This window comes from Chenopodium quinoa, unplaced genomic scaffold (assembly GCF_001683475.1).
Source record: "Chenopodium quinoa cultivar QQ74 unplaced genomic scaffold, ASM168347v1, whole genome shotgun sequence".
NCBI lineage: Eukaryota > Viridiplantae > Streptophyta > Magnoliopsida > Caryophyllales > Amaranthaceae > Chenopodium > Chenopodium quinoa.
Genome location: NW_018742651.1, coordinates 250609 through 276161, shown reverse-complemented (window position 1 = coordinate 276161; position 25553 = coordinate 250609). Strand labels below are relative to the sequence as shown.

The window sequence follows — 25553 nt, the reverse complement described above, 5'->3', positions numbered from 1 at the left end:
GAACAGTTGAACCTTTTTTTTTTTTTTTTTTTTTTTTGGGTAGTCTTATGAACTAGGTTGATTAAGGAGTTTTGGGCTGCATACGGCCTATCCGAAGCCTAAAACCAAATCATCCAAATCTGACTAGACCAATACATGATCTAAACCAACTAAGGCCCCATTCTTTAGAGCTGCTCTGCTCTGCTCAAATCAATTCCGTTCTGCTCTGCTCAAAAGAATTTTGCTCTGCTCTGCTCAGCTCTACTCTGCTCTATTTTCAAATAATAATAATTAATAATAACAACATAATAATTATATTCAATAATAATAATAAATATTGTATTAATGATAATAATTTATTATTTTGAATAATTGTAATAATTATTAATATTAAAAATAATTTTAATAATTATTATTATTAATAATAACTAATATTTATTAATCATAATAATTATTATTATTAATAATATTTAATAATTCAAACTATTATGAATTAATATTTAATAATATTATTAATTAATAATTTCTAATAATTATAACAATTCTTTCAAAAAATAAATAATAACAATTTCTTTTATAAACATTTGATATTAGAATCACAATGTGTAGAAACATTTTATGTGGTATTAATTGTTAGTTCATTGAGTTGAATTATTTTTCATATCTTTCCATACAATTTAAGAATTAAAAAAAAAAAAAAGTTGTTTTCAAGTAATACTTTGTATATTATTATTATTTTTAGGGTTGAAAATATATGATTAAGACAAATTTATAAGTAAAATCATTATTACTCATTAAATCATTTTATTTTAAAACTTTTGTGAAATAAATATAAGTAAACCGTTGTCTTTTATCTTTTTACTATTAACATATGTTAAATATGGTACACATATATACGTGTTTTCACTCACCTAAATCGTATATGCACTTATTAATAACAACAACAACAACAACAATAACATTAATAATAGTATTAATATAATAATGTTGAAATCTGCTCTGCTCGGCTCGGCTCGACTTTGCTATCTTGAAATCTGATCTACTCTGCTCTGCTGAAATTTAATCTGCTCTGCTCTGCTAACCCCTACTCTGCTCTGCCGAGAAGCTCAAAAGAACAGGGCCTAAATGTCACCTTTAATCTGAATATTGGTTTTTCTAAAGTGTTCTCATGGACACATGTTAAGGGATTATAATGATTTGATGACGACTTAAAAAATAGTTATGTTTAAAAAATTATTTGAAAAGTAGTCAAATTAATCTTCATTATTTTTCAATAAAAAAATTTACCATATTTTTTCCAAATTTTTTATTCAATTCCGTATTTAATTTGATGTGTTACCTTCTCTTCAAGTGAATAATTTGACATTGCAAGCGACAAGCGTTTCAGCTACTGCAAGCTAGATTACATCTTCCGATCAATCAATTGAGCATAAGTCACAAAACAGAATACGAGTAGAAAAATTTATTTTCAACTTTTTTTTTTCCCTTAATTCATGAACTTTTTTTAATCATCATTAGTTGATGCACTCTTTTTTTTTTTTTTAATCATTTTGAATTCATGCATAAGTACCCATAAACTATCACAAATTCTTATATGTGTTTGTTAGTGATATAGGGGTTACGTTAGGGTTACTTTGTTATTGTTGTAGGCTTACCTCATCAATATTATAGGGGTTACTCAATTAGTGTTACAAAGTAATTTAAATAAACAAATGATCCTTTTTATTTATATAATTAACAACCCTGAATTTTTTTTAAAAAAAATTAACAATTACTAATAATTCTATTTGTAAAAATCAAAACATTTTTTTAGCTCTTTGTCTCACTATATTGGAGGAGGACCTTCCACCGGGGCCATTAGGGGCCTGCGCCACATAAATTATTTTGCTTAAGGGGCATATTGATTAGTTTTGGGTGAGGTAAAATATTCAAATCTCGACCCCTCAAATATTTTCGGCCAAGATCTGCCACTAACTATAATTATCTTAATAAATCAATAACTTAACACTAAAACAGACACCGGGAATGACACATGTCACATCCTGGTGCTGTTTTTTACCTCCAAAACTCCCCTTCTAATTCCCTTTTTTAACTTTTTTTTTTTAATATTTGATACAACTTTTTTTTTTTTGAAGGAAAACCATAGAAATAGCATAAATTAAACAAGTCAAACGACACTTACAGAAATCAAGTAAAGACTACAAAGAATAGATCTCACATCATAAACATATTTTTTCTCCTAATCTACTAACTTCTCTACTGAAGAACAGACTGTAAACCATTGATGATGTCCTTACGTCTTCCCAAAATACAGCAATCTCACAAATTCGTGTAGCATCAAAGGAGAAAGATCAGTTCCGTCGCAGAAGATTTGCTATCTTCGTCCCTCTTGACCCATAAACCCTAAAACAGAAAAAGAAAACAGAAAAACCCCATAGAAGGGGAGAAACAACTCTCACAAAGAGAGACTCGCAAACTCTCATGAAGAGAGACTCACAACCTATTATAAATAGAGACTCAATTATTGACCAATAAACTATGCAAAAACTACATAAACTATATACTAAAGAGGAGATTTGGGGCCTGCTTATCTCTCTTTCTCTCTCTAAATTCTAATCTGTCATTGTTTAGTTCCATTGGTTATCCTCTTGAGAATTCCCTTCTCCTTGGATTTTCTCTTAGCTAATCAATCCAGCTCTTGTTCAATCATTTGAGCTGAGCTTGGCTATTCAATTATCTGAATCGTATCACTATCTCGAAAAATACTTAATTTTAGGGATATTTGATTCAAAAATCAAATTATGCTCATAATTTTCTTTTCTTTTAAATATGATGTTTCATAATCTAATAATTTACGAACCCTAAACTTAAAGCACTGATAATTAAATTAGATTAGATCAAATATAAACCCTTAATTGTGAAATTGATATGATGATGACAACAATAAACAACGAACCTTAGAAGCTACTTCAATGGGAGAAACAAGGATAAAATTCAACGAAAAACTCTTCAATGGAGAACGTTGAGTGCGCTTCAACGAAATAACTGAGAGTCTTAGAGAGAGGTACAAAAATTGCATGTGTCTGTGTGTCTTTTAGTATATAGTTATTGATTATTGATTGATTATTACTTCCATTAACCTTATACGAATCACATTAGGAAATTAAACAATATGATATATTTAGTTTCCTAATTCTATCTTTTCTTTCCCCTAATTCTATCTTAGCAATCCCACTTGCAAATTGTAATACGATTCTTGGAATGAAGATCAGTTGAACCCTTTTTTTTTTTTTTTTTTTTTTTTTTTTTTTTTTTTTTGTAGTCTCATAGGTTGTTTAAGGGGTTTTGCGCTGAATATGGCCTACCCGAAGCCTAAAACCAATTCATCCAAATATATGACTAGACCAATACCTGATCTAAACCAACTAATTGTCACCTTTAATCTAAATATTGGTTTTTCTAAAGTGTTCTCATGGACACAGGTTAAGGGATTATATTCCCTATAATTATTTGATGACGACTTAAAAAAATAGTTAGGTTTTGAAAATTACCAGATGAAGCCCGTGCGATATACAGTTTGTTTGATTTTTTTTTTTAAATATTTTTTTTTTGTATTAATGTGTTGAAATTTGTTTTATATTTAGATAAAATTCCTAATATTAAAAGATAATATATAATAATTAATTAATTTAAACTTAAAAATTTCATTCGCCAATTTTGCCTATATGGTTTTTGAATTATTTAATTTTAAAAGAAATTAATAATCTCTTACTTAATTGGCTACAACAAAAATTTATAATTCTACATGGCGCGCTAAGAAAATTAAATTCTATGTATGTCCCTCTTCAAAAACTCGGGAAAACTATATATATATATATGCGGTTTGTTTGAATTTTTTAAAATAATATATATATACCAGTTTTAGATAACAATTATCGATCATTACTTAGGGTAATGTATTCCACTTAATTGTTATCTAATCCACTTAATTGTTATTTAAAATAATATATATACCATATTTAGATAACAATTTAGAAAACTGGCAGAAAGTGAGACACTACTAGAAAATAGTTCATCTAAAACGAGTTTTCCAGTTGCAAATGAGCTTAATCTGGTCGTAAAGGGGCTTTTACGACGAGAAACGCGTATGGTCGTCAGCCGTCGCTATAGGCTTGATCGCGAAAAGTTGACGACTAGTTTTGAAGACTCGTCGTAATTAAGTTTGTTGCGACGAGGTACAAAACTTGTCGTTATTGTAACACATTCACGACCAGATTACTTGTCTTAATTATTGTTTCCGATAATGTTATGTTAATTACTTATGACAACTAAATTTTATAATTACGACCAGATTTCTTGTCGTTATTGTACACATTCACGACCAAATTACTTGTCGTAATTAATGTTTATGATAATGTAATGTTAATTACTTACGACAAATAAATATTATAATTACGACCAGATTTCTTGTCGTCATTTTCCTCATAGACAACAATTGTACACATTCACGACCAGATTACTTGTCGTGATTATTTTTTCTGAAAATTTAATGCTAATTACTTACGACGAATAATTTTATAATTACGACCAGATTTCTTATCATCATTTTTTTATATATAAATTTTAAATATAATTTCTACACAAATAATATACTCATCAAAATAGTTATAAAGTTGCAATTTAGCACACCCTTATAATAACTCCAAACTTGCTCATTGATATCATATATAGTTTAACACAATGTCAATTACAAATATTCAAAAGGATACACATTCTTTAATCGTCCAAAATAGCAAAAATCATCATATATACGATGTGCTTAGAATATTTCCAATAAACTAAAGTTAGAATATATCAAAAGTATTGATCTAACTAAAATTAGTGGATTCGATCAATCACCAAAATAGAAGCGTCCATGAGCATGTTGAGCTTTGTCGAGTCTTCAAAAGTTGTTCCAATAATATCTACTATATATCCCTGCAATCCATTGAAACATAGGTTATATTTAGAATAGACAATCAAACATATTAGAACCACCTCCAAGCAACCAACATAAAATAACAACCAACATAAAATAGCAGCAGCTAAAAGAAAACTACAAAGCTCGCCCAATGACAGCAAAATTAGGAAGCAAGCAATACAGATCGTACTACATAAAAGTAATGAACCACCTCATGCTAGAACAAGAGTATCATAGACAAACAACAAATGAGCTATCCTAAAAAGCCCCTGACTTAATCAGCATATTATATATTAGCATATCATATATTAAACTTTATACTCAAAGTGCGCACAACATAAACAAAGCTGATGCAATTTTTAATATTAGTACCATTTATCACTTGAGGTTTCAAGTTCAAAAAGGAAATCATCAATAGATAAGTATAGACAAAAAGGATAAAAAAAAAAAAAAAAAAAAAAAAAAAAAAAAAAAAGGCAGATAAAAAGGCAGAAAACTTCACCAAACATGCCAATAAAATTTAGAAGATAAGAAGAAAAAAAAAAAAAAATATATATATATATATATATATATATATATATATATATATATATATATATATATATATATATATATATATATATATATGTTTAAAAGTCATCTTACCTTAGTTTAAATTAGCATTAGGATTAGCTTGATCACCACCACTACTAGCTTGTTGCATATACATTGACATGAACATATTGAGTTTCTTTGCTAAATCGTCCATCTTTTTGTTGTTGGCCTCACGCTCCTCTTGATGAGTTTTTTCCATTTCATCCATTCTCTTTTGAAGATCATTATTCTCTTTCTGTTTCTCGTGGAGACTTGCTGTGAGATCTACTCTAGTAGGTAAAGGGCCTCGTACATCCTTAGGTCTTACACCAAAGCCAAAACAAACTACACTACCACGATCTTGTGGCCCAAAGCATTTTTCAACAACGTCAAAGTGTGAGAGTGATGGATTTTCTGTTTCCACACTTACTATCTCATCCTACAGAATTTTTTAGAAAAAAAAAATCATTATACTAGTTCCACACATATATAATGATGTTAGTTTCTTTTAAAACTACAAAGATGACATACATATTTTGCGATTTCAGGCTCTTTTAAGTTCCCAGACTTCCCTGATCTAGTCTTCTTGAAAATAGCAGAAATAGGAGGTGGATCCTTTCCTTCTTTTCCACCCTTCAAAGTTAACCAGATCGTCTCAATATTATTATTATCCAGTAGTACAAAATTTAAGGCTATAAGTAGAAGTTAATCTTACCATTTCTTCCCAAATAATTTGTCTGAAAGGTGTACTACCAGTGTGATGAGGCATGGTAAGTTTTTCTCGGTTGCTGGAATTTCTTGAGCTAGCTTTCTGTAATACATAACAGAAAATTAAAAATAAATAGCATTGTCACTTTTATAAAGATTGGCTAAATATTATCAAACTTACTATAAAAGAAGGACTTGAAAAATGCTCTTTCACAAGCCACTCCCAGTCTTCTGGAGTTAAATCATTAGGTGTTTGCTTCAAAGCATGTTCAAGACCACCTTTCTTAATTATTGACTCTTGCATCAATATGCCTCTCCAATTTTGCCACAATCTTTTCATATGATCAATAGTTGATCTACGATCTAATTCAAATCCTTTACCAGCAAATTTGTTCTACACAATTATATGAACTAATTCAATCATAAAAAAAAAAGTATTAATGGAACAGAATATACTACATATAAATCATAAACTAGTACTTTACCAGAACTGACAGCCACAAATGCTCCTTCGTAGCATTATCTATCTCATCCCATGAATGCACTCTAACAGGACATATTGTGCGATCTCGAACAAGTTTTCCCATGTGTCGTGACAAATCTTTATGGTTTTCACCAACTGGACCACTCATATAAAAGTCAACCTCCAACTTTTCACCTTCTTTTAAATTTGCTACTTTCTTGCACTTGTTTACACCCCTTGGCTTTGAATCAGGTCTTCGATTTCTCTTCCTTGTTGCTGAGTTACATACTTATCATTAAATTTTTTTTAATCAAACAATTATAATGCAATAACATTATACAAATTGTAGGATAAAAGTTAATAAAATACCTTCCTCTTGGTTTGGTGAAGACTCTTGCAAAGCATTCTAATCGATTAAGTCACTAAGGGCAGCATTACGAGGTTCTGAATTTGCAATATTAGAAAATGGGTTGAATCCATCACTAATTAACCCTAACTTGACATTACGAGGTTCTGAAGAAAAGGTTGCATGTTGTTCATTAAAATGTTGCCATGCTTTACCATCAGCAGGGTGATTAATCACACCAATTTCAATATGTCTGTCATGATGCCATCTCATATCAGAGGCTGTCTTAGAACACATGAACAAACGTTGAAGTCTAGGCTTTAGTGGGAAATAACGAAGTACCTTCTGGGGTATTCTCTTACCTTTTTTGTTTGTTCTAGTTTCTCCACTATGCTTACCTTGCTTCCACCTAGCAGCCTTACATACTTTACAACATTCTAATTGTTCATCATCTTTCCAAAAGAGCATACAGTCATTAACACATGCATCTATCTTTTGATAAGAGAGACCTAAATCTTTAACAGTCTTTTTAGCATCATAAAAACAATCAGGAAGGGATGACTCTTTTGGTAGTAGCTGAGTTTTCAAAAATTGCAGCAACATAGTAAATGACTCATTACTCCATCTACCAAGAGTTTTAATGTGAAGCAGATTAACAATTGCAGACAATCTGGATGAGTTTGAGCCTTCATACAATAGTTTTTGAAAATCATCAAACAATCTATAGAATCTCATTGCATCATTATTTGGATTTTCAGGTATACGAGTAGGTGAATCCATATACATATCATTTTCAGGAATATCACAATTAGGAAAAATATCCCTAAGCATTGTTTGTATCTCTGCTTCGTTATCACTTTCTAATAACTCATCACCATGATTTCTTGTTGGTGATTCAAAGAAATTCTCACCCACCCTCTCCCCGTGATGATACCAAAATGTATAATTTTGGAAATGTATAATTTTGGATGATGCCAAAGGTCAGCAAATGATCTCTAACCATATTTTGAGAACCAAATGATGAATTTTTGCATTTTACACAAGGACATTTAATCTTCTCTTTTTCACCTGTCCTCTCAAATGCATATTTAATAAAATTTTCAACTCCAGTTTCATATTCAATATTCAAACGATCATCTCCTGCTAGTTTCATCCATAGTTTACAAGGTGCCATAATCTGAAATTACAAATTTACATCACCCTTAAAGATTTTTTTACCATGATTTGTTGAAGACAACATATAAGCATATAGTACAATAAAGTATAGTTAATCCTAGGTACCAATAACTATTTAACTTAGCAATTTAATTATAATTTTAATATGTAACAATCAAAGGAATGGACTTAAAAGGAAAATGGACAAACAAGAAAGATCCAATATCATCCATAGCTATACTATGTGCACCTTATAAACAATATAGTTAAATAAACCAACAAATTGAGAATTACTATAAATTTTTCACCAATTAGTTAGCATATAAGACAAAAATACCAATCATAAGAACCAAGAGCAAAAAGTTTAGTGTCATACGAATAATGTGGGGCAAACATATGAAACATTAACAACATATATTCAATAATAAACAATAAGAATTACTATAAGTTAATCACTTTATTTTCAATCTATTCTTTATGATTAAATCGTAAGACCCACTATATGGGATCACTCATACTTCGTATAAAAGTATGTGGCCTACATATAAATTACATAAAAATAAAGAAGCAGAACAACTATCTTACTTTACTACATAATCATTTACAAAGAAGACAAGAAAAAGTTAAGCTCTAAAGACATTCATCCAATTTTGCCTATTCTGAAGATATGTAGATGCATATTCTTGTTAAAAAAAAACTCAATTTTTCTTAAAGACGTCATATCACATATACTCTGCTCCTACTAATATTTTACTCTTTGTTCTTCCCACTACAAAACATAATTGGTTAAATCAAGGCCAAACTATTTAACAAATGAAGTAATCTTTTGGATTCCTCAAACTATTATTTAATTAACTTTCACTTTCTTTTCTAAAATTCCCACTATAAAAACCCCATTCTTCCATCTCTACTGATAATTTCTAGAACAAAACCCAAAACAACGACAAATTTGCTAACCCTATACCACCTAAAAAAAGCAGTTAAACCCATAGAAAAAATTATACCTTAGAAATGAAAGCAGAAAAATGAATAGAAAATTAAACCCATATAAAGATGATTAAACGAAAATAAAATTGAAAAGATTAGGCTTACCTCAACAGGTTTTTCCCCCACAATCACAGTTCAACACTTAGCAACTTGGAACAAATCGAACAATTGAGCGAATTATATCCAAATTTTGGGCCTTTGGAGTATGAATCTACTAAAATACTAACCAAATTTAAGATTAGTGAGGAAAATCCAAGCTCAACAAGTAGAATCACTTTTGACAGCAATTATCAAACTTGGAAGAGAGAGAATGAAAAAGTGACGGTGAATCGGTGATGAAATGACAAAGGAAACAAAGGGTTTATTTCCTGACTTTTCTTTTTCATTTTCAACTTTTATTTTTATTTTTAATTGAAGTGGTATTGTCATTTCAAGCATTTTTTTAAAAAATAAAGTTTATATGACAAACACAACTACTAACTAGTCGTAAATAAATTTCATATGGTCGTAATTGTTATTGCAAACCCGGGAAGAATCCCGCCTTACTTTTGGCGAAATTTTGGTATTTTTGACGACGAGAATATTGACAAAGTACAACGAGATTCGTAACTGGTTGTAAATAACTATACTATTCGCGACCACTTAATAAACTCGACGTTGATACTGATTTATTGCGACCAAAAACGTGTATGGTCGTGAATTTTGGTCGTAAATAGACCTTTTTCTAGTAGTGAGGTTGTATGAAAAGATTGTCAAGGCTAATCACAAAGATATCAAGAGAGAGTCTAAGACGTTGACCATGCGTTATTTTATTTGTATGGTTGCAAACATATCATAAACTAGGTTAATCCCGTGCTATGCACGGTTTTATAATAAGAATTGAACTATAGACATTTAACACATATTGAAAGAAAATAACTACTTCTTCCATTTTCCTGATTAATTTTTTATTAAATATGAATATACAATTTCCAAAAGTGCATAATTTTCATATTTAATTAGGAAATTTCAATTAAATTATATTATTTTATATTATTAACTATTTTTAACAAACTGTAAATAACTACTATACATAACATAATACTTGTAGAAAACCCAAAATTTAAAAATTCAAATGGAATTTAATTTTTAAAGCAAAATAGGATAGGTTGTAAAGAAAAAATATGACATCATCGATGCATTTTGGAGGGAAAAAATAAAATAAGAAAGTGACACGTAGGCAGTAATGATATTAGCGGTTGTTATTTTAGTATATATATAGATATATATAGTTTTCACAAAATTTGTTAATTCATAAATAATTTTACGTTATAAATATAGTTTTCACAAATTTTGTTAATTCATAAATAATTTTACATCATAAATAATTTTAATGTTATTTATTTGATATATATATCTAATTAGGTAGAAACGATTGGTTTTTTTTTTTTTTTTTTTTTTTTTTTTTTTTTTTTTTTTATGAGCTTCATGTGTTCATATTAAGCTCATCTACATGTTGGGCAATTTAGAAGAATAATCAGTTCAGTACAGGTAGATTTTGTTGTATCGACTTGTTTTGAATGTATTTTTCCGTTGGTAAAATCAAAGCACAACAATTGGATATGTTTGATTAAATTCTACTCTTACTTACTATTATATTTTCATTGTTCATAGTTCAATTCTGGATATATAGTGTTAGTGGGGAATGATTTTATTCTAGCTACACTTGTTATTTGTTTGATCTTGCACATAATATGAATTGGTCTCGCACTCATAATAATAAGGTTACCATCATTCAACACAACCACCAACACATGAACCAACCTAGGCCTCTACGATTACACCATTAGCTAGAAGATTGGATATTATTAGCTTTCTGTTGAAATACAACAAAAAAAATTTCTTAATGCTAGACTATATTACTCGGACTTAGCTAAAAATTTCTGACACACACGGGTGGAAGTGTGTTCAAACATGACCATCTTATAAAATTTTTGCATGATTTGATCTAAAATGAAGTCTTCAAGTCATATAGTGTTGTTACTGTTGTATTTATGTATGAGTACGTGACACAACTAGGGATGTCAATAGAGCGGGTCAAGTAGGAGACCCGCCCCATCTCAGTCCCAGTGGGCAGGGATGGGTCTTGGTTTGGCGAGTGCTAGCGTGGGGATGGATATAAAAACCATACCCGTCATGAGTGATGTGGCGGGGGTGGATTTTAGGTTGTCCCCGCCCCGAACAATTAATAAGTATCCATAATAACTATGATTTCACGAATTCACGCAAGTTACACACCACACAGGACACAACATACGTAGGACTATAGGAGTCATAGCCTAATTTGCATAACTGAAGACAAGGTTTGCAATTACAACTACCAACTAAACTAATTGGATCACTAAGGGCTTGTTCTCTTCCGTTGAAATTCAGTTCAGTTCAGTTCAGCTCTTAATTTACATCTAATGATATTGCTAATGATATAAAGCCAAATTTCATTCTTTTAATCTCTTATTACGACGACGACGACGACGACGACAACAACAACAACAACAAGTCTCTCTCAGTATGAATCATCATCATGTAGTAAAAAGAACAGTAAAGTTGGGGGCTTTTTTTTTGTTGAACTCAATAGCCTTACATTTGGAGAACCATTGTTTGCTTGGGAACTCTGCTCGACTTTCATAAAACTGTTCCTAAAATCTGGTTTAGAATTAGAATGTTGATCAACAAACTCGTATCTGTTTCGCTGAGGTGAAGACTGAAGTGTTTAGTGTGCGTACGTACTCTTTACTATCACTATTAATAGGTTACATATGACTTTTCAATAAGGTCATAAGGAAATCACATACAACAATCTTGGTCCAACAGGAGAAGTCTTAGGGCCTGTTCCGATTGACTGAACTCAGCTGAACTGAACTGAACTTATTAGTTAGTGATTTTTAACTACGGATTAGTGATCTTTGATTATTTATTACTATACATATGTGTATATACAAATGTAAATATTATTATTATTATTATTATTATTTATTATTATTATTAATATTAATATTATTATTATTATTATTACTAATTATTGATTATTATTATTATTATTTATTGATTATTATTATTATTATTATTATTATTATTATTATTTATTGATTATTATTATTAGTAGTATTATTTCAATTATTATTGTTATTATTATTATTATTATTTATTGATTATTATTATTATTATTATTATTATTTATTACTTATTGATTATTATTATTATTATTATAATTATTATTGTTGTTATTATTATTATTATTATTATTTGATGATTATTATTATTATTTATTGATTATTATTATTAGTAGTATTATTTCAATTATTATTGTTATTATTATGATTATTATTATTTATTGTTGTTGTTGTTGTTGTTGTTATTGTTAACAACAACAACAACAACAATTAAAATAATAATAATAATAATAATAATATTAACAATAATAATAATAATAATAATAATCAATAAGTAATAAATAATAATAATAATAATAATAATCAATAAATAATAATAATAATAATCAATAAGTAATAAATAATAATAATAATAATCATCAATAAATAATAATAATAATAAGTAATAAATAATAATAATAATAATAATAATAATCATCAATAAATAATAATAATAATATTAATAACAATAATAATTGAAATAATACTACTAATAATAATAATCAATAAATAATAATAATAATCATCAATAAATAATAATAATAACAATAATAATAATAATAATAATAATAGTAATAATAATAATAATCAATAAATAATAATAATAATAATAATAATAATAATCGATAATTAGTAATAATAATAATAATAATAATAATAATATGTACATTTGTATATACACATATGTATAGTAATAAATAATCAATAAATAATCAAAGATCACTAATCCGTAGTTAAAAATCACTAATTAATAAGTTCAGTTCAGTTCAGCTCAGCTGAGTTCAGTCAATCAGAACAGGCCCTAAGACTTCTCCTGTTGGACCAAGATTGTTGTCTGTGATTTCCTTATGACCTTATTGAAAAGTCATATGTAACCTATTAATAGTGATAGTAAAGAGTACGTACGCACACTAAACACTTCAGTCTTCACCTCAGCGAAACAGATACGAGTTTGTTGATCAACATTCTAATTCTAAACCAGATTTTAGGAACAGTTTTATGAAAGTCGAGCAGAGTTCCCGAGCAAACAATGGTTCTCCAAATGTAAGGCTATTGAGTTCAACAAAAAAAAGCCCCCAACTTTACTGTTCTTTTTACTTACATGATGATGATTCATACTGAGAGAGACCATAAACCAGTTGATCTTGGTCATTTCCACATTTTGAAACTTGAATTCGTAGTTTTGTTTGAAGTTGAGATGATTCCAAGTTGCTGTCTTGCTAGCTGAGCATTTTAAAGAATGAGAACTTGCACCTTTGGGATTTTCGATGCATAGATTAACTGCTGAGCAATTCTAAGAGTACAAATAAGTAGCAAGAATGAATACATTAAAGTCAATATTGGGATATACCCATCTCATTATTCACTGATACAATTTCAGTCGAATCTAAAAAACGAAAGTAGTTTGTTGTAAATTAACAATCATACATGTCGATATCCTTTTCTTAATTATTCTTTTCTTTTCTTTTGATGTACCTTTAGCAAATCTACGGAATGACCAAAGCATCACACAACCAACGAACTGAGAATATACATTTTTAAAAGGAGAAAATAAAAACTAGTATGAGAATATCAAAACTTTTCAGAAAATTCATTCCTAATCTATCTGCTGCTTACTTTTAGTCCTTTTCATCTTTGCTTTAAACCGCGATTTGACAAGCAAACTTTGCACCGTGTTTACAAAATTCCCGACTGCCATCAAAACCAGGAGAAATCCACAGAAGACAACCTGCCAAAGGTACTTGTTACGAAGTAATACTGTTGAAATATTAAGCAGGAAGAATTCACATAACCCTTTTTTCCCTCTTCTACGGAAAATTGAAAAGGCTGTAAGACAGGTAGCTTACCTGCCATTCAACCCCAGCAAATGCAGTTCGAAGCAACAGCAATCCAACATATGCCTCAAAGCCCTGGAAAAAATTTGAAGGGTACAAACAATTAATGAGCATACTCTGTTCTACTGAGTATGATCTTGGCAATTAGGACTCTAACAGCTTTATTGATAACATAACACAGAAGTTAACAAGCCATCCCTTCACAAGCATGAATCAACACTACTTGTGCCAATATTACAATATTACAAAGTAAAATTGATTGCCTTTTATAAGAAATTTAAAACAACAATAACTTCATTTGCGGACATACTTATGTGGACATATACTTTTTCTTTTTTAAAAAAAAAAGAAAATTTTGGCTAATTAGAAGGATGGGGCTCGTAGTTTAGCACACTAATTGGTGTACATTTTAGTTTATTAAATCATATATATATATATATAAAAGGTCAGGCTTATTCAGTAGCAAATAAATATGTTCCTAATCACTCTCATTTGCCTCGTATTTTTCCATGTATAATTTTTTATCTAACTCTTAGAAATAACCTTTCACTGGCAGCCTGATATGGGTAAGGTTAGCAGCATATAGACACCTAGATCCCATCGATAAAACACATGTTTGGATAGCAATTGTGGAGAGAAAAGGAAAGGAGGGAGTTGTAAAAAGGGGAAGGAGAGAGTGAGCTTCATTTCTTCCTAAATCTTTTCAATGTGGAAACGATTTAGTTTATTAAAGAGAAGAAAAATGGATCCTTCCCTCCCTCCCCTTCTTCCATATGATATCAAATAAGGGATGACAATTACCTCCCTTTCTATTCTCTTCCTTTCCCTTCATTTCTCTCTATCCAAACATAGGCATTTTATAGGAGAAAGGAAATTCGATACAACTGTTATTTTCTCTTTCCTGTCAAATCCCTCCATTTTTATTTATTTATTTTTTTTTTTTTGGTGGGGGGGGAGTGAAACTTTTGTAAAGGGGCTTTCCTCATATGAATTTCCATGGGAACATAATAAAATCCTTTTCTTGATGTAATAATATAATCCCAAGTAAATGCAAAATGAAAACTATAGGGTAAAGTATAGGTACATAATGCCTTATGCAACAATAAAAGATTATGCAGCATTTGTAATGCAATAAGCAATGAATACCAAATACCTGCAAAATGAAAAGAATGGGGCAAAGCAGCAAAAGCTGGCCACGCTCTCCAGTTGATTCTCCCCACACAACATCCATTCTCTTTGCCTGTGAAATATGTCAGAAGATAACAGTGTGAAACTTCTATACCATTAGGAAGGGGTCCCCTCTCCTGCCTGAACAATATTTGCAAAATATCACACTACAATAATGAAGAATTGAACACAAACTTACAAACCTAGTGAAGCTTACAGCAGTACACTCATGTTAAAAAAAAAAAAAAAAGAAAAAAAAAAGGTTCATGCTAAAAGATTTTCAACCAACCATTATGACTTATGGGAACATCCATCTCACAACAAGTGTTTAAAACACGCCATTTTTTCTGTCAAAAGAGTCAGGCCACATACAAGCCCAGAAATTGTACGGCTACCTAATCCATCCCACTTGTTAATCAATAGCCCACCAAACCTAAATTGCTGGTCATCCTCCTTACTCTTCTTCAATGTGGGGTGACTAGTTCTAACCCACATGAGAGGTTCTTTTAAATATAAAATTGTCATGCATACTAATACTAGTATTTTCACATTCAGAATCATATTTTAGTCACATCATAAAATCACTTTCTTCACAGAACATAAGACGCTGAAGCATGCAAGTGTAATTATAATTATCCACTTAAATTAGTAAATTACAATGAAGGAATCCAATTTTTCCAAATTTGTCAATTCAAGCTGTGTCAGACATAACACACAACATTACAAGTTTGCTTCCACAGATCTGCAATCATTACCACAATCAATGCAACAGCTATTTTCTTTCTTTTGACAACAGTCTACTCATATAGAATTAATAGAAGCAGCATCTGAGCAATATGAACATTCCATCAGAAACAATAGTATGAGCTCCATTGGAAGCTCATGGTGTATGCAAAGATTAAGTCTACTTAATTCTATATATGCTCACTTCATGGATGCAGTTACAAAGAATCCATCATATACATGCCAACCTTGATATAATACACAACTAAATAACTATCAATTACTATTCAAGTTGATGATGGCCTTTAGTTAGCTTTTTATACTATAGCATACTTACTCGCGCCTCATATAATAACCTTCTTAAAATTATTTCTATTTAAGGACAATTGAGGTTGCACAGCTGATCCTTTCAGCTTGTTCTTCCATGGAGTTAAGGTCAAGACATAATGCAGCCTATAGAAAACCAATGGATGTCCAAGTTTCATACCAATTACAAACTCCTCAAATCTAAGTTGATATCCAAACATGTTATGCCAAGAAGTTTTATTTAGATTAAATTCATGGGGTACATGTGCTGATGAGCATTATCTCAAATTAGAAAGCACAGACCTTTCCTAGTGCAATGCGAGTGTACAGCCTTTGCCGTTGGTAACGGTTTTGCAATAGCATTGCAACTCCTTGCATCATAGCCCATTGTAGGAAAAGTTCAACCCCTCTCTGCATGAAATTGAGCGAGTGTTACAGAACAAACAAGAAACAAACCTGATAATGTATATCAGGTTGTAAATGATGATCAGCCTCCGAAAAACGTACGGAAATCATTGACTACAGCTCATATACCTTGGCCTCAAAAAAAGTAACTTTACAGTTTCTTTCAGAGCTCAAAAATATGGAATCAAATTAGATACAAAAAGTAGTGATCAACCTGTATTATAAATGAAATCCTTAGTCTCAAGAAATTGAACAAAAAATACTTAAATAGATTCTTGTTCGTTTGAAGTCAAAGATATAAAATAAAAATAAATAAATAAAAATTCCTTTTTTCATTTAAAATCAAAGATATGGAAAATTTAGGATTTGATCATGTTTGCATTTTATTTTTTTTTAAGTTTCAAACTAGAGATAGATCTAGACAGCTCTCTCAAGCTTGAATTCTACTAGGGGACTCACAAATTGTTAGACAGCACAATCAAACTCGACGGCTACAATTTAAGTGACAAATTGTGAGATGTTAGATCATCATTCAATTATGGTTTCAAAGCTACGTATTTCATACTTTCATTCACATAAAAGCATTAGCTTATGTAATGCATGAACCTAGGCACAAAACCTATTGCACCTCTCAGATCAAGAGTTCCCATCACACACACACACACACACACACACACACACACAAAAAAAAAAAAAAAAAAAAAAAAAAAAAAAAAAAAAATTGTTTATCATAATAGTAACATAAGTATTAAAGCTAAAAATTCAGGATCAAAAGTCTTTATGCTGTTTATTCATGGAAAGTGTGGCTTAAAAGACCCTTAGCATAAGTAAGGCTAGTCAAAATTGAACTCAACAAGAAAGGAATGCTAAATAAACTACAATAAGTAAGAATCCACCACTTGAGTCATTTTATCTTCCATTATACTTATTTATTTTTTATTTTTTTATTTTTTTGACAAATTGTACTTGATTTTCTATAGTGTAAGTCATAAAGTCGGGAGAAAGAAAGAAAGAAAGATGACAAAAAAAAAAGTCATAAAGTTGAGACTCAATATCGGCAGTAATAGATCTTCACAAAGATGACAGCAGGAATACTCACTGCTGCAACTAACCAAATTATTTTAGAGCAAACGAAAGATGAATTTTGTTACTTAAGGCTAAAATCTTATGCATGGAACTCTACAGTCTCTAACATGAAGCATTCTAAAAAAAAAAAAAACTAACCTGCTTCTGAGCACAGTCAGGTTGGCCTTTTACTTCCCAAGTAAGGCTCACAAGTGCCATTACCATTGCACAGTAATGATGATAAATCCACCTGCAAAAGTTGGCACAATGTAATTTAGACACTGTTTAAACACATAGATGTAAATAAGGATGACAAATCAACTTACAGTGCTGTTTAATTTAGACACTGTTTAAACACATAGAAGTAAATATGGATGACAAATAAATTTAGACACTGGAAGTAAATAGATGTAAATATGGATGACAAATAAACTTCCAGTGGCCAGCAAAACACCATACAAAAGCTCCCCTTCCAACCCCAAGTCCCCAACAAAGGTCTGTTTGTAAGGTATGAAACCTATTGAAGAACGAGTCTAACGAGATAAAAGCAAGAATATTCTAGAGCGTAAGTTCATTAGAGTGAAATCCTCAATATTCTAGATAAATTTGAACCAACCCAATCGAAATCATTAAAGGAGTGCATAAGTTCATTCTATCATAAGTTTCACACAAAAGCATAAATGGAACAGCTGAACGGTGGTTAATTCTTAATAGTCACCAGCAACAATCACCAGTCAGGTGGTAGTCATTGTGGGGCACTCTCTCTAGGGAAGGGGTTGGTAGGTTTGGAGACAGTTACACATATTATTTATACACTGGTTTAATTTAAAAAGCATAATATACCTGAACAGAAGAATCAAAATACAAAAGAGGGCAAAATTCTCAAAACAGCAGAAATAGATTACAAATTAGCTCAATTTCTTTTAACTTCTCCTATACAGCTAATAAAGCCCCTGCTGCTAGACATATTTTATTGGACGTAAATAAGATATTATTTAGTGTGTGGTCCATCTATTGCACAACATCTTATGAGCATACAAATAGTATGCTTTCCTGTTAAGGTAGCCCACACATAATAACTACAGTCTTCCAGTGTACACACAAACTATAATCTATACCTAAAGCAGTGTAGCTGATCTAAGTCATCAACCTACCAGATATCGTGGGGCACGTTGGCTATAGAAACAACACCACAAAATGATCCAGGAAAGCTCCAAAAAAGTACATCTAAATAAGCACGACATGCTCATTAGAGAACTAAAGGGAGCATAAACCAGCAAATAAAAGGAAAATGACCGGCTAAATGAATTTAAAACTCTTTTTTTTTTGTATCAAATTTCCTTTGTTTCACAAAAATTGAAACAATTGCTAATTTAGGATATTTCAAAATTTTGTGACACTTCCCGATTTGGAAACTTTTACATGTTTATACGTATACTTTACTCATTATAGTCCTGCTCTTTCTCTATCCCCCCTATCACATAATATATTTCACTTTTTTCGTAATTACATGGGTTAGCAACTCACTAACTACCTCTCATCTCTTGCCCAATTGTGCCAATTTTAAGTGTTGCAATTTTAAGTAAATAGGGGACATATGACATAATTAGGTAATACACCAAGTAAACTCATGCACAAGATAAAAGATTGAAAATAGGTCACCACAACTAAATTAATACACATGATATAACAAGACAACAAGGCATAAAGAATTAAAAGCATTACCATGGACGAATGTCACTCCCATTCACTCTTAAGACGTTTTCTCTCAAAGCCAAACCTGTGTACAGGAATAAAAGCCAAGCCTAACAAAGTACACAAATAGCCGTGATTAAATTAAGCTAACTATAAAATAAAATTGCAGTTTATGTGGCCAAGTCTAGCCTGTACCTGATACAATTGAACTGGAAAAGCAGGCATGCAGCCATCCCACATCCAAGATCTAAGAAATAGTAGCATTGATGGCAAAAGAAGAAACAAACAGGCAGTTCTATCCTGCTCAACCAAAGAGTGACAATTAAATTAAAAAAAAAATCTGAAACCTAAAAGAAAAAGAGGGATCAACAAGAGAAAGAAGATGAAAGCAGACAAAAAGGCAATATATGGAGTCTGTTAGCCTATAGATTTAGTCACCCATAGAAAAAATTGATATTCACACATGCATGTGTTAATGTGTTTCACTACCTAAGCACCTAGTAAAATAAATTTCATGACAATATGATAGATTTAACCACAATACAATGAATTAAATATAATATTTCAGTAGTTGCCTTTGGCTCATTATTAGTCATTATGTTAAATCAATAGTATCTTTCCAGTTAGGGGTACTATTGGAAACTCTAGCAATTGTACAAACAAGGTTACATACATTGATACATGTGAGCTCCCCTACCCTGACATAAATATGGACCCCTTCCAAAACTTACAGATTTAATAATGGCATCACAGGTGTGGTTGATTACTTGATTAAGAAAAGTACTTTCAGCTCACCACCCCTATCCCTTGCTATTTTTTCTTCCTTAACTATCCACATCCAATGCTGAACAAAAAATATTAATCTGTATCATTCAGCAATAGTTGTTGATTTGAGTTGATCATGAATCCTTAGCAGTTTTTAACAGTGTGACACGTGTATGCAAATAACTAAATAAATTCAGCAACCAAAATCGTTAATTCAACTTACAGAGACCATTTTCTCTCTTTCTAACTCTCCATGCCCCCCCCTCTCTCCAGGATAATTTATACCTCCTCTATTCTTTGCTACTTGCACCATTTTGACTTGTACACTATTCATGCCCTTTCCTTTGACCATATTATATGATTTATACATAAGGAAAATAAGTCATGTGAGATCTTGTTAGATTTGTCTTAATACATACTTTCAAATTATCAAAATTTAATACAATTTTCCTACAAGATTATCAGAGATATTCACATCAAAGGTATGCATTAGTAAGTGTGACAGGCGATGAAAGGCACACAATCACCCAGGAACTTATTTCCCCTTTTTCTCTTTCTACAAATTGTACAGCCTGTATAGAAAAACAAAACTAATAATTTAAAGAATCAATTTAATGTACTTGTTCGGTGAATGCTTAATAAATTCAATTGCAACAAATTCCAATTTGTAAAAAAGGAATTAATTAATAAAGATAAAAAATAAGTGATCAGCAAAAAAGAACCAACCTTGTAGCTATTATACTCCTCTTTGACTTTAAACTGCACATCCTTCCTAATGGCTCGCACGTTAATTGGACCAAGAAACATCTTCAAGAACCGACCTATATAGTAAATCAAACTAATAAGTCACCACAATTAGCAACAACAGTTGATCCCAAGTGAAAAAAACAAATGACACGCACTGTCAACTTTGCCAGCAAGAAAAGATGAAGCATCTCCATCAACAAGAATGCATTTTGCTCTATTCAACTCATCTTCAAGCTGCACCAATAAAATCAAAATTAAATTACAATTATAGCAACAAACAACAAAAACAACGAAATCAGCTCAACTATAAAGTAATTGATTAAGACCTTTTCAGCTAGCGTGGCATCTATGCAACCATCCATCGTGAGAGAACTGATGGAGGAACGAAGTTTCACTATGGATGCATCGAGTGAAAGAGCACGTTGTTGAAGGACTTTCTCTTCTCTCGATGACATGGAAATCAAAGAAGTTGCTGCTTCCTGCAATTGTTTTATTTGCTCTACCACTCTCTCCATTTCCTCCTCAATTTTTGACTCCGGGTGATTCGTTTGATCCCCCATCTGAGTGATCGGTAGCAAAAATTCAGTAGAACTCAAAATTAAGAATATTCAAAATAGAATCAAAACTGGATGAGAAAAAAGAAAGACCAAGAATGGGTTAGTGAAATTAGAACTGTACAACAGACTGGACTTGAGCTGAATATGATTAAGGATCATCTGACCAACCAGCTTTATATGGTTCAAGGAATATTAAATCATATCTGAACTATTGAAGTTGTGGAAAATCTAAATGTTGAACATTAATGGTACAATGGGATAATTAATAATTCAGTTTACTATGTGGAGATAGAAAGTGGACTATTAATTTGGTATGTACAAATTAGAATTGGTAGTCATGTTTAAAATTAAATAACTCACACATGAATGATCAGATGAGATATAAACATATAATGCATGCTGAACATTCACAACTCCATCCTAGCGAATCTTGGAAGACTCCCCTCTGCCAACCTACTGAGTTACAATGATAGACCTAGGAAACCTGCCCCGCCTATCACGAATAAATCAAGAAGCCCTGAATAGTTTACTTATAATAACCTCTAGTGCACACACCCCTCAAGCAGCATAAATCAATCAATAAAGCCTTCAATCAATATTCAATAAAGAATATACAATATATCCATTATTCTTGGAGATACCAAATGAGAGTTAAACACTTAAACCCTTTATTCTCCCACTTTAGATAATAGCATCGTCCAATATTATTATCAATCATCCAACCATCTAGAATCACATACATATCTCGAAATTCTGTCCATATTCACTAAATGAAATGATTCCGGGATATCCTCACAATACAACTTTAGAAAAACATTCCCTCGCCCCAGATGACTTCGGTCCCCCCTTACATCTCACAACTTTTTTCTCCCTTATCACATCAACCCTTTTTTCCTCACCATTCCTACACTTTTTTCTTACCACTTTTTCTTTCCATCCAATTTCAAGTTTCTAATCACATATAATCATTTTCTAACCCCTCTTCCACTATTTTCCTAATCGACGGTCCAACCCCAATGTTGTGAAAATCCTCGGACCAAGTATGAGTATAATTACATAATATAAAGTACTTAGTACAAACCCATTTTACAACACAACACCACCATACTAATTCAATAAACAACAAATCAATCCATCAATAAAATAAAAAGATTTAGCAACATGATTACACATACTACTTATATATACTTCAGAGTTGAATCAAACACAAAATCAAATCTAAGTAATGATTCTAAAATCTGATGTACAAATTCCAAACATCTAGGTCTCAAACCTCAATTACAATCAATTATCAAAACATAGAAATGCTGAAATAATCACAATCAAATTAGCAATATCTAAAATAACACAGCAGCACCACCATAAGTGGCGGCCGTATATCTGAGATCAGTCATGAAAGTAGAGAACGAAATCACGAAAAAGGAGAAATTTACCTGAAGATTCCGGCGGTGGCCGGAGGAGGGAAATTCCGGCGAGAAAGAAGAATGTAAGATGGAAGAAGGAGTGAGGATTTAGATGATGTCGAGGTTGAGGAGACCGAGCTATAGAATGACTAGTTGGAGAAGTAGGAGAAGCCGAGAAGGGGAAGGTTGTGCATGCTTTTCAATTTTCTCCAAATGTCAATTACAATCACATATATGTACATACATGCCATCATCACTTTTTTTTGTTTTTTTTTTTTAAATAAAAAAGAAAAATATTACTTTTGGTTTTATATATGTATAAACAATATCTTCAAATGGGGGAAATAATATCTTGATTTAAATGCAAGCGTAGTGAGAGAAGAGAATGTCTAATTTAATATGCAATACGATAATTTATTTAAAAATTACTCCCTCCATTCCTAAATTACATTTCTGTTTGTAAAATTACACGGAAATTAAGGAGGAAAGAATAAGACAAATAACAATAATAAAATATTGGGATTTTATCACTGATACCCTCAATGATTTGACTTTTATCAATGGTGCACCTCATTAAATTTTTATTATCAGCGGTGCCCCTAATATTTTCACCTAATTGCTACAGTGATCATAGGTTATTAAAACGTTAACTGGGGTTTTTTTGGCTGGTTTAATGGGTTAGGAAAGTGTAAATACTCAAATGCCCCTACCCTAAAAACTCTCTTTAAAAATATGTTCTCCTTTTCCCTTCTTTTTTTCGATTTTTTCCTCTTTCCTCTATCTCCCATTTATTTTCTCTGCTGCTTTAGAATTCCCCTCTTCTCTTCTCTTCATTCCTCTTATTGGTTCAAAATTATGGTCTAGTCTTTCCTATTTGATTGCTTGACAATGTTGTACAAATTCCAAAGAAAGTATGACCACAAGAATTTATACAAAATAATTCACAAAATCAAGATCGAAGTTAAGTATTAACCTTAATCCGCAATTTGTCAAAGCAATTCTCCACAAATTTTGCTTCAATTAGGGCTTTCTTGCGAGCTTAAGAACAGGGGAGAGAGTATGGAAGTTGGATAATCAAATTTTTTTGCCTTTTTTTTGTGATAAATGATGTTAGTTGGGCTTGGAGGAAGAGTTAATGACTGGGAGGGCATTATCGTAAACTCACTTGCTGACATATTCCACCCGAAATACCCACACTTAACGTTTACTAAACGTTTTAATCAAATATGATTACTGTAGCAATTAGGTGAAAATATTAGGGGCACCACTGATAATGAAAACTTAAATCTTTGAAGGTACCAGTGATAAAATCCCGAATTTATTTCAATAGGAAATACAAAATATTAAATGATGTCTTTGATTAAAACAAAGATGGATTAATAATTTTTTTTTTTTTGGAAAATAAGAGAAATTTTATTACCAAAAGGAAAAGTTACAACTTACAAAAGCTAAGTTATAACAAACACCAAACCCCACAAGACCTAAGCACAGGCCAACCAACACAAAACAGTTCAAGCTCAATCTCCTGCCACCTTCTAGGAAGGGTTCAGGAGAAAGAGACAAGAACACCCTGAGCACAAGCTTCCAGCCACCTTCTAGGAAGGGTTCTGGAAACAAGGCCCAAGAACACAAAAACAAACACAGAGCAACAACAAAAAACACCACCCCTGCAAACTGCAAAAAGAAAACCTCCACCTAGACTCAGTTGCAAAAGCAACAGGACTAGACAAAAGAGGGTAATACACCACCCCAGGGAAAGCCACAAGACAAAGCACCAGAATTCAAAAATAGCAACACTGACTTGCAACAACTGCAACCAGCAATAACACCTAAGACCAGCAAAATCAGTAAAAACCAGCAACACAAACAACAACCAAGCAGAACAACAACACTGACAGCAACTACAGTGCAGCAGAGTAGACAGCAAGCAGAGCAACAACATCAGCAGCAGCAGCTGCTGAAACAGCAGCCAGCACATCACCAACAGCAGAAGCTGCTGCACTGAACAGCAGCCCTCAGCAAAAACTACTGGCCAGCACAGCAGCAGAGCAGCCAGAAACAGCAGCAGAAGCAGAGCAGCAGCAGTTCAGCAGTACAACAGGGCAGGCAGTCAGCAGCAGAAAACAACAACAGCAGTTGAAGCCAGCAGCTGCAGCACAGCACCCAGCACAGTCAGCTGCTGACCAGAGCAGGCAGCAGAGCAAAACAGTCAGAAACAGCAAGAGAAACAGCAACAACAACTGAAATTCAGCAACAGCAAGAAAGCAGAAGCAATAGCAGAAACCAGCATAAAAAATAGAGCCACGAGAGCAACAAAAACAAAACAGCAACAGCAACAACCCCAAAAACCAGAAACCAGAACTCAAAAGTTAGGACTCAGAAATCAGCAAGAACCAGCAACAGCATCAGAAGACCAAAAAAGCAGGAGAAGCTCCTAAACAATCAAATACTTGCTTCCCGCCGGGATTCTACAAACTGAATGAAAAACAATATCCCTAACTAGAGCATCAACAGATTTGCAACAAC

General features: G+C 31.6%; 2 protein-coding genes across 6 annotated transcripts; both read right to left on the bottom strand.

The window, feature by feature from the left end:
- Positions 1-4668: 4668 nt before the first annotated feature.
- LOC110722044 lies at positions 4669-9608 on the bottom strand. Of its 5 annotated transcripts, none has more exons than XM_021901270.1 (8): positions 9277-9608; positions 7053-8206; positions 6706-6959; positions 6402-6614; positions 6228-6323; positions 6044-6145; positions 5585-5951; positions 4669-4956 (listed from the first exon to the last, which is right to left on the bottom strand). In XM_021901270.1, exons 3-7 carry the CDS (start codon positions 6850-6852, stop codon positions 5586-5588), a joined length of 924 nt encoding a protein of 307 aa, XP_021756962.1. In that variant the 5' UTR covers positions 6853-6959; positions 7053-8206; positions 9277-9608; the 3' UTR covers positions 4669-4956; position 5585. The 5 variants fall into 5 exon arrangements, with proteins under 5 accessions (XP_021756962.1, XP_021756963.1, XP_021756964.1 ...); XM_021901271.1 differs by having other exon boundaries at positions 7053-7196; XM_021901272.1 differs by having other exon boundaries at positions 7053-7127.
- Positions 9609-13660: 4052 nt separating this feature from the next.
- Positions 13661-23400, bottom strand: LOC110722043 (transmembrane protein 120 homolog). Its single transcript, XM_021901267.1, has 11 exons — positions 23058-23400; positions 21394-21627; positions 21223-21301; positions 21047-21141; positions 19751-19855; positions 19586-19665; positions 18020-18110; positions 16694-16801; positions 15348-15434; positions 14207-14269; positions 13661-14088 (listed from the first exon to the last, which is right to left on the bottom strand). Exons 2-11 carry the CDS (start codon positions 21625-21627, stop codon positions 13957-13959), a joined length of 1074 nt encoding a protein of 357 aa, XP_021756959.1. The 5' UTR covers positions 23058-23400; the 3' UTR covers positions 13661-13956.
- Between the last annotated feature and the right edge of the window lie 2153 nt (positions 23401-25553).